The following is a 16,093-nucleotide window of genomic DNA, read 5'->3' on the forward strand; positions in this document are numbered from 1 at the left end:
CAAAATCATATAGATTTTAGAGATGAGGCCCTGGTCGGAGATGTCATAGCTGAAAATTCTTTCCCAGTCTGTAGGTGGTCTTTTTACTCTTTTGGTGAAGTCTTTAGATGAGCATAGGTGTTTGATTTTTAGGAGCTCCCAGTTATCTGGTTTCTCTTCGTCATTTTTGGTAATGTTTTGTATTCTGTTTATGCCTTGTATTAGGGCTCCTAGGGTTGTCCCTATTTTTTCTTCCATGATCTTTATCGTTTTAGTCTTTATGTTTAGGTCTTTGATCCACCTGGAGTTAGTTTTTGTGCTTGGTGTGAGGTATGGGTCCTGTTTCATTTTTTTGCAAATGGATATGCAGGTATGCCAGCACCATTTGTTAAAAAGGCTATCTTTTCCCCAATTAACTGACACTGGGCCTTTGTCAAATATCAGCTGCTCATATGTGGATGGATTTATATCTGGGTTCTCAATTCTCTTCCATTGGTCTATGTGTCTGTTGTTGTACCAGTACCAGGCTGTTTTGACTACTGTGGCTGTATAATAGCTTCTGAAATCAGGTAGAGTGAGGCCTCCCACTTTCTTCTTCTTTTTCAGTAATGCTTCCATAGGGTTTTCAATGAATAATTTTTCACAAATAGATCACCAGGACTTTCTTCCAAGGAACCTCTGGGTGCACTTGAACTTCCAACTTTTAGGTTGGCGGCTGAGTATATTAACCATTTGTACCACCCAAAGACATAGTGAGCACTCTATAAATGTTAGCTAACGTCATCATATCATCTTTATTAAAATATAAATGCTAAAATAGAAATATGTATAAGTAAAATGGGAAAAACAAGGAAGAGGCTCTTAGCCTACTGGGTGAGAGGAAGAAACAGTCAGTGAAGAAGGAGGAGATGCCATCTGAGCTGGGTAAAAATTTATCAATGCAGAAAGATGTAAAGGCTGTATGTGGGAGGGGAAAGAGCAAGAACCAAGGCATGGAGGTGAGAAACGACATGGTTAAGGTAAGAGACTGCTAGTAGTTTTGTGTAAAGTATAAAGCCAACAACTTGAACTTTATTGTGAGAATGGGGAGTCCACCAGCAGGGACCAACATGGCAAGTTTGCATACCAGAATTGTCATTACAGAGAGGAAGATGAATTTAAGGGATGCAATTGCAACAATTCAAGTGAGAAGTGATAAAAGTTTCAACTTGGACTTGAGATTAGGGTATAAAGGTCAGGGCACCTTTGGATATAAGGGAAAGAGAATCGCTCATGATTTCAGGGGAGTAGAATATAGCAGGAGACCTCCCAGAAGCCCTAAGGCAAAGGCTTCAGACCAACCTGGTATCCCAGAAACTAGAACCAGAACTAGAAAGCCAGGAGCCAAGGTGGTTATCTTTCATGGTTTTCTTTCTCAGCACCTCTGTTCCACTGTCCTCTCTTACCTGATGCACTTCTTCTGTGACTCTTGATTTCTACTTTCCCATAACATGTCCTTGTGTGTAGCCCAGGGGTAATCTCAAGTCTGATACTACCTGAAGTTCCACCTTCAGGGATCACCTCCAGCTGCCGTCTTCCCTCCGCATCACTTGGATCCAATTTCTATGACAGAATCTGAATGGCTCAGCTCAGCTCATCTTTTTGGTCCAGGTCAGGCAAGTCAGAGGTCAAGGACCTGCCTATAGATGGGGGATGAGAGAAGGATACACAAGGTAGAGAATTTGGCTGTTTGAGGTAGCACGGTTCTGGGCAGGAATTCTCCTGGTCACCAGAAATTTGTCCAATGTAGTAGGGATAAGGAGGAGGAGATAAATTTCAAATTTATTAGGTTATAAAATCTGGATTATCAGGTAGTCATTTGAATGTGGAAGGTGAGTTGGAGTGGAGGCAAGGATGATGCCAGGGGCTGACTTGGGTAACTGAGGGGTCTCTGAGCTCTACTTTCTGGTATTGGTGCCACGCTCAGGCAACCTCTCAGCTTGCTTAATTCAGTCAGGGTCTCAGCAGGGAGAGATGGCACATCCTCACTGGATAATTTGAAAGGAGTTTAACAAGACAATGGGGCAGGGTACATGGAAGCCAGAGGGGCAGTGCAGTACCCTGGGGCTGGAAACAGCGGTGTGCTGCCCAGCCCCAGGCCTGAAGGGAGAGGGGAGGGGCTGTTACTGGAAGCCAGAGGAGGGCTGTTTCTAAAAGCCTGCCTGACAGGAGTTGGGGCTTTCAGCCATGGACAGTGGCAATGTCCCACTAAGGGAGCTGGGGCAAGAAACACCCTGACTTTGCCCTCCTCCTTCCTTCTGAAATCCTGCCGTGGCTTCCCAATGGCTAATACAGAGGGCTAACCCACAGGAAAACAGAGAGCAAGGAAGTCCGTTAATGCACTCTATATAGTTGAGCCTTTCTGGGGCAAGGAGGAGAAGGGTGGAGGGTAAATCTGGAAGGTAAATTTGGAGAAGGGTGAAGGGTGAAACCCCTTTATTTCACAGAGGTGGCCAAATGTAAGATGCTCAGTAATCTCCTCATGGTGACAAGATGGCTGCTGGCGTTATACCCAATCCTTTCAGCTATCCCAGCTCCGAGAGGACACTACTTTCTTGATTGTTGCTAGTTACTCTGATTCGTGGTGACCTTATATATAACAGAGAGCTTGGCTGCTAACCAAAAAGTCAGCAGTTAGAATCCATTAGCCACTCCTTGGAAACCCTGTGGGGCAGTTCTACTGTGTCCTATAGTGTCTGTAAGAGTCGAAATCGACTCTACGGTAACGGGATTGGTTTTTGGTTTAGTGCCATCTTCATGATCGTTGGTATGTTTGAGTCCATTTTTTTGGTTACTGTGTCAATCCATCTCACTGAGAGTTTCCCTCATTTTAGTTGGCCCTCTACTTTACCAAACATTTTGTCCTTTTCTAGTACTTGTTCTTTCCTGATGACGTGTCCAGAGTAAGCCTCTACAAAAAAGCAGAGTTGAGCCTCCATTGTTCTGATTTGCCTTGCTTAGATCAGCCATCTATACCTGCACCAATCACTGTAGCTGAAGGGGAAAGAGTGCTTTGATTGGCTAAGCCAGCAGCTAAGGGTGGAGTCAGCTTTGACCCAGTCTCCTGCCTAAGATGCGAGAAGATAAATCCTCAAGGAAAATCGGGGTGTTGTTAACTGACCAGATGAAAAGAGCAGTTTCTATTGTTACACTTAACAAGGGCTCCTTGAGGACTTTTGAGGTGGGAGGTTTTGGAACTGGACCAAGTAGGGCCAGAGCACACTTTAAATAGGTGAGCCCAGCTATGCGGGATGGGGCCACCCCTCTCCATGCCTCAGTTTCCCAGTATGGGCAAATCTTAACATCTTGTCGCTCCAGCACTCACCAGCAAGCTGTTAGCCAACAAGTTCAGTCTTCTCATCAAGAATATAGACCCCTTGCTGCCCATGAAAACCATCAAGCCCTGTTTTCTGAATTTACAATTTGAAGTGAGACCTAGTAGAGACCTTTCTAGACCCAATGAAGTTTGCTGGAAGGTGCCACCTAGTGGAACATCAGATGACCTGCCGCTTAGGCAAAAAGTAACCTTACAAGGGTTTTAGACCCCAAGAGCCACTGAGCAGAGGTTCTCAACCTTGGCTGCATATTGGAATCACCGGGGAATGGCAGATTCCCACCCCCAGAGATTCTAACTTAATTGGTCTGGGATGTGGGGTGGGCATCCAGGTTTGTGAAAGATGACTTGTGCACAAGATGATTCTAATGTGTAACCAGGGTTGAGACCACTGAGTTATAGAATGACTTTTTCCTTTGTGCAAAAATGAAAGTAATTAACCAGAAAGCACTCTCATTTCCCAAGCCTTGAAATTTATTTTAGTGGCAGTGCCAGGAGGTGGATTGCTCTCCATACACCCTTCTGGCTAATGCTCTGTTTGAGATGTGCCCATCCCTTGATGTAGTATATTTACTCTTTGTTTGAGATTTCTGGCCTTCTCTGTTTGCTCTTTCATACATATCCTGCTTGAGGCATCTTCCCTGTCTACCGTCTTGCTTCAATAGCATTCCTGTACAGTTGGCTGGATTGGTTTAATTGGCATCTCACTGTGGATATGACAAAGTAGGTTCCAAGAGACAGGCAATTCCCTGTCTAGAGGTCATTTCAAATCGGCATCTGCAAACTCTTTCTTTTTATTCAAACCAGGAGCTGAAATGCCACTAAATGCACACACTGGATTGAACTACCTGACTGGTGTCATGTTTCTGGTTCCTCCTCCCCCTTTCAATTCTGCAAGATTGAGTCCTAGAATTTTAGAAATAAAAGACCTCAAAAAGCATCCGATTCAACTGCTTTATTTAATATATTCATATTTTTTGTTTATTTAGACATCTCAGTTCCTGCTACCACATACACACATGGGTCCATACATGATAAAATTAAGGCCCAGAGAATTTAAGTGATCTGTCTGAAGTCACACAGGAAGTTAGGGGCAAAACCTGGACTGATCCAGGCTGATTAGATCCAAGCGGGGAAATTTCAGCTCCAGGGTTTTTTTTTTTTTCTCTTCCTCCGTCTTATAAGTTTGAGTCATGTAAAATGACCAGCCTGGTTGTTAGTTGCTGTTGAGTTGATCTTGACTCATGACGACCCCATGTGTGCAGAGTAGGGTTTTCAAGGCTGTGACCTTTCAGAAACAGATCACCAAGCCTGCCTTCCAAGGCACCTCTGGGTGTGTTCGAACCACCAACTTTTTGGCTAGTAGTCAAGTATTTAATCGTTTGTGCCATCCAGGGACTACTAACCTGGTAGAGATAGCTATTTGGGTCACTGACACCAGTGTTAAGTAGTTTCCTGAATGCAGGTTTTAAAGAGGTGGATGCTTGCTTGATTCATTCATTTATTCCCCACATATTTGTTGAGCACTTATTTTTGCCCAGGTACTGTGCTAGGCATGGGGGATATGCATTAAGAGCAAAAACAAACAAGGTGTCTCTCAGATCAGTGTAGGAGGCATTTCAAACAAATAATCACCCAGTAAATGTAAACAGAATTGTACAACAAGAACGCTCCTTAAAAGCGAGGATGGTGAGACTTCAGTTCACTTACTTTGGACACATCATCAGGGAAGGCCAATCGCTAGAAAAGGACATCATATGTGGTAAAGTAGAGGATTAATGAAAATGAGGGAAACCCTCAGTGAGATGAATTGAAACCATAGCCAAAACAAACATAGCAATGATCATGAAAATGATGCAGGACAGGACAATGATTCATTCTATTCCATTATACATAAAGTCACAATGAGTTTGAGAGGATTGGACACCACAACAAAATGTAAACATTGTACCTGTCAGGGAAAGACACATGTTGCTAAAAGTTCACATGACTGGAGAGATTATTCTGGTCAGGGAGATCAGGCAGGCTTTTCTGAGGACTCATCAGGTGAGTTTAATGACTCCCAAGGAGAAGGGGAGAGCAAGAGGGTTTTAGGTTTGGAGGAGACACACAAGTCTAACTCCTGCAGCTCCTCAGGTTTTGCTCAGGGTCAAACAGACCTCTGTGGCCTGGAAATTATATCATTACCGAGTCACGATTATCCCCATTTTGCTGGTGAGAAAACCAAAGCTCTGAGAAGCTAATGGACTTGGTCAAGGTTAGAGAGGAAGTTAGAGACAGCCCGACATGCAGACCAACACCTTCTGACTCACAGATTCCTTCTGTTTCACACACCACTTCAGCCCACGACTATGCCAGACTAGCCTGCGGATACAGTTCTTGACAAATGGGTTCAGCACCAAGAGACTCTGAGGAAGACAAAGTGAGGACATCTAGTAGGAAAGGTTTTAATACCCTCATCAAGAAGGTTGAAGGCCTGTGCATTTCACTTCTCCTCTGCCTGACCCTTCCTGGCCTGGCCCCTTGCCCTTGGCCTGGGGCAAAGCATTACAAAGCTCTTCAGCTCTGCCGATAAGAGCCCGGAGACACCCCACTCCACCAGGAAGCCTCCCATCCAAAAGTGCTCAGCTCTCTCACTCACTCTGTGGGTTAGCATGCCCACTGTAGCTGCCTCACTTTGTGAGCCAGGAAGCCCACTGCACTGTCTCGCACCAATCTTCTGGTTCTGCTGCTGCCATTTCTCTGCCACTTGATTTTGCCAGGCTTACTGCCGCTTCTTGCCATCTCTGGTGTTATAACTCTCTCTTTCTCTGGGGTCTAGGAAGTTCTTTGCACAGGGCCCCCAAGTTCAAAGGACCACTCTGCTCCTGGCTCTTCTTTCTTGATGGTAGTGAGGTCCCTGCTTCCTGCTTCTGGGATGGCTCATTTTAAGCCTAGTGGAATGGCAAAACGACCAGTCCCTTCATTAGGGTTCCAAACATCTTATTTACATGGTCCTACATCTGAAAGGGTTCCACGTACTTTATTTGTATTGTTAGCAAGCTGTCCAAACCCCTTAGTGGGCCACAAGGACCTTATTTACATAGTCCCACCCAATCATTTTGTGGGAGTCACAACACCCTGAATGGCTAAAGCCCGTTGCCATTGGGTCGATTCCGACTCATAGTGACCCTATAGAACAGAGTAGAACTGTTGCATAGAGTTTCCAAGGAGCACTTGGTGGATTCGAGCTGCACTTAACCACAACCCCACCAAGGTTTCCAATGAATGGCTAGACGGGCCATATTAGTAATTCACTGCACCACAGGTACCAATATACATAACAAAACAAACACCAATGCAACAATTTCTACATGTACAATTCAGTGACATTGATTGTGTTCTTCAAGTTGTGCAACCATTCTTGCTATCATTTTCCAAATCACTTCACCATCATTAACATAAACGCAATGTCCCCAGAGCAAAAACTTCCCTTTACCCCTCCCCTGGTAACCACTAATAATCTCTGGTTTCTATAAAGGAGAAAAAAAAAAAAAAAACCCATTGCTGTCGTGTCGATTCCGACTCATAGAGGCCCTACAGGACACAGGGTTTCCAAGAAGCAGCTGGTGGATTTGAACTGCTGACCCTTTGGTTAGCAGCCGAACGCTTAACCACTAAGTCACCAGGGCTCCTTGGTTTCTATATATTTGCTTATTTCATGTGAGATCATACAGTGATCTTATTTCACTTACCATAATGTTTTCAAGGCTCATCCATATTGTGGTATTCATCACGGCTTCATTTCTCATTATGGCTGAGTAGTATTTCATTGTATGTATGAACCACATTTTATTTATCCATTCTTCTCTGAATGGGCATTTAGGTTGTTTCCAGCTTTTGGCTATTGTGAAAAGTGTTGCAATGAACATTGATGTACAGATTTCTGTTTGTGTTCCTTCCTTCACTTCTTCTGGGTGTATAGCTAGGCTTAGGATTGCTGGGTCATATGGTAGTTCTATATTCAACTTTTTGAGGAACAACCTAAATGTACCATTTTACATTCCCACCAGCAATGGATGAGGGTTCCAGTTTCTCCACAACCTCGCCAATACCTGTTGTTTTCTGTTTTTTTTTTTTTTCATTGCCATTCTGATAGGGATGAGGTGGCAACTCATTGTGGTTTTGATTTGTATCTCTTGAATGGCTAATGATGTTGAGCATCTTCTCATAGGTATGTTGGCCATTTTGATATCCTCTTTGGTGAACTGTCTGTTCAAGTTTTTTGCCCACTTTTTGATTGGGTTGTCTTTTTGTTCTCAAGTTGTAGAAGTTGTAAAATATGTTTTGAATATTAGATCTGCAGAATAGATGTTTGAGCTGAGACCTGAAGGATGAGGAGGAGCCAGTAATGGGGGAAGATCTGAGGGAACAGCGCTCCTGGCAGAAGCAATGGCGAATGCAAAGGCCTTGGGGCTGGCATGAGTATAGTGCATTCAAGGACCTGAAAGGAGAGTGAGAGATGAGATCAGAGAGGCACAGACCAGAGCAGAGGGGTTTTGCTAGGCAGCTGAAATTCTGTTCATGCCTCCTCAGTCTTCCCGTTCGGCTTTTATTTTGCCCACAGTGACTAAGCACTTACATTAGAACAGGCTCCACGGTAAACCCTTATACACATTATCTCATTTAATGCCCACAATAGGTCTAACAGGGCTCAGTCTGAAAGTAACACTTCTTGTTCAGTTTCAGTCGATGACCAGATCAGTTTTCTCCCAAAACCAGCCAGAGCGAATGGGCTGCCCATGTGTCTCAAATGGTATTGTCTTAATGAGTAAGATAAAATCCTAGGAGCTCTCCCACCGCCCGGGTACATCCAACATTGTAGAAGGTGATCAAAGAATCCTTGCATTAAAGCTGGGTTTGTGGCCTAGAGCCCACTGGGGGCAGACCAGGCCTGTGTGCAGCTTCGATCAAGTGACTCCAGTAAGAAGAGAAAAAGCTCAAACCCAATTTTGCACAGAATCTTCTAGGGAGCTGGAAGTGGGAGTGGAGAGGAGAGAGACACTGAAGGTTTTCCCGAACATGGGCTCAGCTGCTATACTTCACTCAGCCATTAATTCTTGAGTACCTACTGTGTGCCAGGCTGGTAAAGGGCCACAGCTTTGCTTCATGTGGTTAAGCAGAAGTATGAACTCACACCCGAGGTATCTTTTTCGAATAAGTTTGTCTCCAAAGGGGACCTTTTTGCAAATTCCTCTGCCTGGAAGGGACACTGGTTTTCTAACTGGCAAAAAGGGGGAAGTATGTGCTAGCAGAGGCCCTGGCAGGGGATACTGTAAAGGGCAAAAACTTATATATATAAACTTCCTGCTTGCTTGAAGCTCACATCTAGACAGGGAGACCAAAAATAATACCTGCTCTGAAGAAAAAATCAAGCAAATACAGATAATGAGGGCGGCATTTTATATTTTAAATCAGCTGGTCAAGGGAAGATCTCTCTGAGGCAAGATATTTGACCAGGTCCCTGAGAGAAGGAAGGGGTGGAGCCACGCCAGTGTGTCAAGGAAGAAAGTTCTAAGCCTGGGCACACCCAAGAAATTTGCAAAGACCCTAAGGTGATAAGCAACTTGGTGTGTTTGAGTAAGATAGCAAGGAGACTAGTGTAACCGGAAGGGAAGGAGACAGGGGAAAAACTAGAAGTAGGGTCAGATCATGTATGAGTTCATGGGCTGTGGTAAGGATTCTCAGATTATTCTAATGTGAAGGGAAGACACAGCTGAGTTCTCAGGAGTAGAGTGAGCCTTATGTTTGTAAAAGGATCATGTTTGCTGCTGTGTGTCCAGCTTTGTGCTAGGTGCTGTCAAAACATTAAAGACTTTTGCAACATTGTCTTCCTCTCTAGGAATTTCCACTTTTCTCAAGGGCAGGATGACCATCCAACTACATAAATACTGTGTATCAACCTCAGTATAAAAGACATATATAAAAAACAGTTTAGGGGCCAGCATCTGACCTCCTCCAACCCCACAAGTGGGATGGAGAAACAAGACCAACAGTGCAAGGCTGACTCCCATGAGGTGGAGGCCAGACAAGCCTCCTCTCTCTGCTGTCTTTACCAATTCTGACACTAGCCGTCCCTTCCACAGCACTGTGTTCGGTAATTCATTGCAATGGCCACGAAGAATTCACAGAACATACTCAGATTATGGGGTTTATTAGGGAAGTAACTGTTACAATTCAGGCTCAGGAAGACGTAAGGATACAGTTCTTCCATCAGGACAGCCCCTTCCCGGCTGTGCTCCCAGGCATGCCTCTCCTTGGCCCTTGCCCTCTGACCAAAGGCACTCAGCTTTCTTGCTCCGTGGGCCAGGAAGCCCAACTGTGCTGTGTCCTGTGGGTCTCTCCTTCCTTGACGGTGGTGGGCTCTTCTCTTTCCTGCTTCTGGGGTGGCTCATTCCTAATGGGATGGTAAAGCCGACCAATCCCTTTGGTGGGCCAAAATTACCCTATCACACAGTGCCACTCAATCACCTGGGTGGGAGTTATAAAACCGTGGCTAGAAAGGCGACACAAAAGTAATCAACTGCACTGCAACATAGGGCTAGGATCTAGGGATAGAAGAGTGGGCAGTCTAAACTAAACTTGTTACCATTGAGTTGCTTCTAACTCACAGCAACCCTACAGGACAGAGTAGAACTGCCCCATAGGGTTTCCAAGAAGTGGCTGATAGATTTGAGCTGCTAACCTCTTGGTTAGCAGACTTAGCTCTTAACCACTGCACCACCAGGGCTCTGTAGGCCGTCTAGGCAGGGGCAAAAGTAAGTGCAAAGGCCCTGAGGCAGGAATACACCTGGAGTGTTCTGAGGGACAGCAAGGGGCCAATGTGGCTGGAGCACAATGAATGAGGAAAGAATCAAGAATGAGGGCGAATCATATGGCCTTGTAGTTTTTGTAGGAACTCAATGAGACGTGGAAAGCCACTGGGGGTATTTGAGCAGAGGGGTGATGTGATCTGACCTTTGTTAAAACAGGATCATTCTGGCTACCACATTCCTTAATCTGAGTCTTACTTTCAAATGCAGATAAGAAAAGCACCTACCTCATAGGGTAACCGTAAGCATTAAAAGAGATGATGCATGTTTACCATGGTGCCTGGCACAGAATAAACATTTGTTAAAAGGTAAGCATTACCATGACAGAAATCCAAAGAAAGGCAGCAGCTCCCTGAGGAGGAGTCTTGGAGGACTTCTTGGAGGAGGTGGCAGTTCAGCTGGACATGGAAAGATGAAGATTTCCATCAACAGAGTCGGGGAAGAGGAGAGGGAAACTGTGTGGTCAATAGCACATGAAGGAAAACAGGAAGCCAGCAACTGAGCTGAGTGAAGCACAGGCAAAGGAGGGGGTGAGGAGGAGAAGGTCTGAACAACCCTAGCAGGTCAGCCCCAGGGGTGTGGACTCTAGACTCGACGTGGTGGAAACCTTGAAGATTTTGTAGCAGATATCAAAATCCGAGCTGCGATTTCAGAAAACTGAACCCCCATGCTTAGCCTAGAGCTGGAAGAATTGGGAGGCAGGAGTTGTAAGCACGTGAGTCTGAGGATGGAGGGTCTATAGGCACAGGCGTCAGTGGCTGGTTCAGAGGCTCAGAGACGAAGGCACTGAAGAGGGCGTCTCGTCTCTCCGAACCAAGAAGAAAGCAGTTACATGAAGAGCAGTGAGTTCCCGGGGGAGGAGCCACAGGCGTCATCATCAGAGTCTGGCCCCTGGCCCCTCGCAGTACCCGAATGATCGACTTCTCCTTCATAGACCTTAACCCATTCCCTCGTCTAATGGGATTACGTATTTAATGTGTCAACTCCAAAACGTCAGGCCTTAGAGCCTATTTTCCTTCACCCTGGTGCCTGGCACAGTGTCTGGCACACAGTAGGCGTTCGCTAACGGTTTGCCGAATGACTGAATTGGTGCTAGAAATGGACAAGAAGATTTGGGAAAAGGCTTCTTGCGCTGAGCGCCTAGAAGCACACGTGGGACTGGAAGGCGCTGCAACTCCACGGAGGTTGGGCTTGCATGAGAAAAGGTCCTGCAGAGAAGCTCCGGTCACCTCCCTGCGGGTTTGCAGGAACAGCAGACAGGTGGCCGACGGGCACCGTACTCTACAGTTCATTTGCAACGCCAGGGGCCTCGGAGAGGTAGAAAGACTGGGCCCTCCCGCAGAACAGTGCGCGTGGAGAGCAGCTGTGGCCCCATTTCACGGCTGGGAGCACCGAGTTCCCCGGGATCAGCGTTAAATCCTCAGGTCATCGCAGCCGAGTCACAAAGGGGTGAGAAGCGACAGTCCAAGGGGCTGCAGGAGCAGAGCGTGCGGCCGGGCTCCGTCCGTCGTATTTGCATATCCCCATGGAGCTCGCAAACACTCGGCTGGAGCAGGGAGCAGAGGTTTCCTGGCCAGGCATAGGTCGGCGGGCGCGACCTAGCGCGCGAAGGCGCACCCCGCCCTTCCGTGCTCAGCCCGCACCAGTTTGCGCCGAACTCCCCAACTCCAGGACTTTCGCAAAGCTCCTGCGGGCGGGGGAGCTGCCAAACAGCGGGCCACACCATCGCTGCCCGAAAAGGGGTAGCGCGCCAGTTCCGGACTCTGTCGCGTCCGGGCCGACGAGGACGAGCCGCCAGAAGGCCTAGATCGACGGCCAGCCGTGCGCGGTGGCTGCCCTGAAGGAGGGCTGGCCCTGATTCGCGGCGCCGCGGGGCCCGAAGCCAGAGCTGGCGGCGGCGTTGACCCCCCGGCGGCGGCTGCGCGGTGGCGGCGCTCGGCTCCCCGGCCGGCGAGCGGCGGAAGTGCCGCGGAGTTGGAGCGGGGCCGGCGCCGCTGCCGCTTCTCTTCGCTGAGCTGCTGGCGCCGCGGGGCGGACGGGCGGACGCGTGGAGCTGGGGGCGACGCGGCGGGGCCGGAGGGGCGCGGTGGGGCTGACCCGCCCCGATGAGGCGGAAGGAGAAGCGGCTCCTGCAGGCGGTGGCGCTGGTGCTGGCGGCCCTGGTCCTCTTACCCAACGTGGGGCTCTGGGCGCTGTACCGCGAGCGGCAGCCCGACGGCACCCCAGGGGCAGCGGGGGCGGCGGTGGCCCGGGCGGCCGAACAGGTGAGTCCCCCAGTTGCCATGGAAACCCGCGGGGATGGTACCACTTCTCCGAATTTACCTCTCGTCTGCGGTTCCTTTTACCTTCCAGTGTCTGCCTCCTTAGAGTCAGCGCCGGACACTCTTCTGGCCTTCCCATTTTCCAGATGGGAATATTGAGTTTCAAAGAACAAGATCCCATGCCAGTCAGAGACAGAGTCGGAACTAGAACCCAGAACTCCTGGTGCTCAGTCCGGAGCTCTTTCACTTACTGTACATTGCCATCGTCCTTTCTGCCCCTGTCTGGTATCCACGCATCTCTTCCAACATCTCTCTTTTGGTTTCCCTCTGTAGTCCCTCTGGATAACTCATTCTGCCAATAGGAATGGAGATGGTGTCTAGGTCTTCTCTGCACACTCCCCCCCCCCCGCCCCCTCTCCTCCCCCCACCTGCTGATTCGGTGTTCTCTACTCAGGTCAGCCTTTTTTCTGGTTTCCTACCTGCTCAGCGAGACACCTGGGTCCTCTTCTCACCATTTGCTCACTCCCCCCGCCCCCGCCCCGCCCCAGTCTTATTCCTTCCTAAGAGCCTGCCCATTCACTGGAAGGATGCAAATATCTAGCTCCCCTTGGAGCTTCAGGCTCCCCGGGGGGGGGGGGGGGAAAGGGGTTGAGCACCTCCTCTTTGAGGAGGTTGCTGCCTTTGATTTTCTAGGAGTTCAGAAGGTGGAGAGACCCCCAGATTTTCCCAGAGGCTGTTAGTGCCCAGTGCCCTGAGGCTGAAACATCACATTCCTTCCCAACCCTTCTCAGAGCACCCATGACCCCTTCTGAACTTGTCCAGTCTGATTAGGTGTGGTGTTTCTGGCAGCCGAAACTGAGATCTTAATTGTTTCTGCCTCCTCTGAACTCACCCGTGTTTGGTTTTTTTGTGTGCATGCATTTAAACTAGCAGCTCCCTGAGAGCAGAAGCTGTGTCAGATCCCTCCCACTCTCTCAGCTTCTCTCTGGGGCCTTGCACCGGGTAGGTGCCAATCAACATATGCATGCTTGAACTGTTTCATACAGTGGGACGTTCCAGGTTTTCTTACGGGATTTCCCTGGTCCCATGGGAAGTAGATAATTTGTGCATCAGAATCAGACATGACTGATTGTTGGCCGGTCTCAAAGGAAGAGGCTGACTTTTTGAGGCTGATGGTTTTCTTTTCCTCTTCCCAGTCTCAGGCTGCTTGTCTAGGCTGTCTGGCATCTTGAGCATAGAGGGCTCTTTGCGACAGAAATGACCAGTTTTGAGGGCAGCTTGTCACTCTGGTAATTGCTGCAGATCATCCAGAGGGCCTTGTAGATGTTTCTGGTAGATTTTACTGTTTGGAAACCGAGGGCTCCACCTTTCCCAAACCCCTGGCTCAAACCCTGATGGCCAGGGTTTCTCTCTCTTAAATTCAGTATCTACATGGGTTTTTTTCCTTCATGAAATCTCCTTCCTCTTTGTTCCTCTGCCCTCATGCTATACCACCATCAGGGGCAGGAGGCCAGGGTTCTAGCAGCTCTACCATTACCTTGCTGTATGTGTCCTTGACTACTTCCCATCTCCCTCTCTGAACCTCCCTTTCTCCGTGTGTAAAAATGGTTATTGGTCTAGCTTCAGCAATCTGTGATACCATCATCGAATCGATGAGGAGTAGAATGGCCACTTTTCTTTCCTGGACAGGTCTCCCTTGTAGCATCCCTAGTTGCGTGGGCTCCATACTGGACACAGCCCCAGGTCAAGGGGGAGCATGCCCTGCCAAATGCATATTCTCCTTTGGAAGAACTGTAGCCAGTTTTAAAATAGCTCCTGACATTCTGCCTCTGCCTAGAGAAAGCCCTCGTATTTCATTTGCTGTGGATCCCAGAGACTTTCTGATTTTCATTTTCTGTAGACCCAGATGTGTAGAAAGAAGGTCAAGGTTAACTGCCAGTTTGGCCTGAGCTTTCAAAGTAAATTACTCACTTGTGCAAGAGGGGATTGATGGAGGAAGGCAGCCTTTTGGGCAGACAGGAGAGCAACAGCTGGGCGCTGCTCAGAGCCCCTAACTGAAATGGACAGACAGACTCACCTGGGAAGTTCTAGTTCTTGTTTATTTCTTTTCCTCTGGAATCACTTGATGAGGAGAAACAAGAAGTGGTGAAGGGGTTTGGTGGTGGTAGTGGTGGGGGTTGCCTACGGGTTATCCTTGCTCTAAAGAAAATCTCTTTGCTTCCTGGGAGCAGCAGAATGGAGCTGTTTTCCCAAGGATAAGCTCTTCTAGGTGTTACAGGATTCAGCATTCATCTGCTGCCTTTATTAGCAACACCCTGCCAAATTTCCACACAGCCCCTTTTTGTTTCGCTTTCCTGCAGATGCTGAGCACTGGGCTTGGCCCCCAGTCCCTTGTTTGAATGTCAGCTGGCCTTGAGGGAAGAGGCTGACTTCTCAAAGAGATGGTGTTCCATCCCTCATTCCACTGTACTGGAACGTGCACGCAACACATCGGGCTGCTATCTGGGAAATCTGGCATCTTGAACACACAGAGCTTCTTTCAACAAGGCTGGCCAGTTCTGAGCTCAGCCTGTCACTCTTATAATTATTGAAAATCATCCCAGAGCACCTCTTTGATCTTTATGGTAGAAATAACTGCAGAGGCTCTGGGGAAAAGTCTGGCAGGACTTTATCCAAATGAAAAATATGTTCCTTGTGGGTTTGAGAGAAGTTTCTTTGAGGGTAAGATACCCACTGTTTGAGCAGTTCTCTAATGCCTTGATTTTTCCATTGGGTTGAAGAATAAGGAGTTTCAAAATAAGAACGTTTACTGTTGCTAGGAAGTCTACATAACTGTCAGGCTAGCTCAGCCTGGGTGTACCTCTGGAGCTCGGAAGGGCAGCTGATTGATAAAGGAAACATAATGCTTCTAGGATTTCAGCATGTGTCTGGTCCGATAGCTGACTTCTCGGAAAGCTGCAAAACCAAGCAAGAAAAGCCAGTCTTGAAGCCATCTTCATTTTAATTTGGGGGTCCCTCTCACTTCCAGCTCCAGTGTGCTAACGTCTTGGTTTAATTCCACAGCCCGTTTCATATTTCAGACTTGGGAACTGGTTATTAAAACCCCATGTTATGAAATGTGATTCAGCCTCTTCCCATCTCTGAGCCATAAGCTCTTGTGAGAAATGACTTCATTGGATAATAGCATCCATGGAATAGAAATTGGTGGGATAATGGAATACAAATGATTTTAATTTTCACATCTCAGGAGTTTTTCTCATTGTGTCAGAGCTGAACTTTATTCTTAGAGCATCCAGAAATCAATATTTTTTTTCCCTCTTTTTTTTTTCAGTCTTCCGGGTGCCAGAGCGTTGCCCATTAGAAAGTTAAGTACCACAGAAATGTAGCCTTGGAACGATTTATTTTCTGCAGAGGGGCTGAGAACTTTTAGATTGCTAATCACTTCTCTGTCTGTATGCCCAGGTGAAATCTGATGCCACTGGAGAAGGGTTGTTGATTTACTGGATCAAGTCTGGCTCCCTGTATTCTTCCTCATATCCTGAACTTGCTGTGCCCCAAGGGACCCAGCAGAGAGAAGGCTTAGGAACAGAAGGCCTGGGTTCTGGTCCTCTCTCCAGCTCTAAACCTAC

At 47.6% G+C, this 16,093-nt stretch overlaps 1 protein-coding gene and 1 long non-coding RNA gene across 3 annotated transcripts in view; one reads left to right on the forward strand and one right to left on the reverse strand.

The window, feature by feature from the left end:
• Positions 1-1,204: 1,204 nt before the first annotated feature.
• On the reverse strand, positions 1,205-12,069 carry LOC126070209 (uncharacterized). 2 transcript variants are annotated; one of them, XR_007516168.1, is made up of 3 exons: positions 10,523-12,069; positions 7,087-7,835; positions 1,205-1,658 (listed from the first exon to the last, which is right to left on the reverse strand). It is a non-coding gene; the product is annotated as an uncharacterized LOC126070209 (long non-coding RNA). The 2 variants fall into 2 exon arrangements; XR_007516167.1 differs by lacking the exon at positions 1,205-1,658 and adding an exon at positions 4,291-6,285.
• A 128-nt stretch (positions 12,070-12,197) lies between these two features.
• GALNT10 (polypeptide N-acetylgalactosaminyltransferase 10) overlaps positions 12,198-16,093 on the forward strand; it is a 277,219-nt gene continuing 273,323 nt past the window's right edge. Inside the window, exon 1 of the mRNA XM_049874177.1 lies at positions 12,198-12,467. Coding sequence (XP_049730134.1) covers positions 12,309-12,467 — 159 coding nt within the window. The 5' untranslated portion in view covers positions 12,198-12,308. The remainder of the gene's footprint in view (positions 12,468-16,093) is intronic.

This window comes from Elephas maximus, chromosome 2 (genome assembly GCF_024166365.1).
Source record: "Elephas maximus indicus isolate mEleMax1 chromosome 2, mEleMax1 primary haplotype, whole genome shotgun sequence".
NCBI lineage: Eukaryota > Metazoa > Chordata > Mammalia > Proboscidea > Elephantidae > Elephas > Elephas maximus.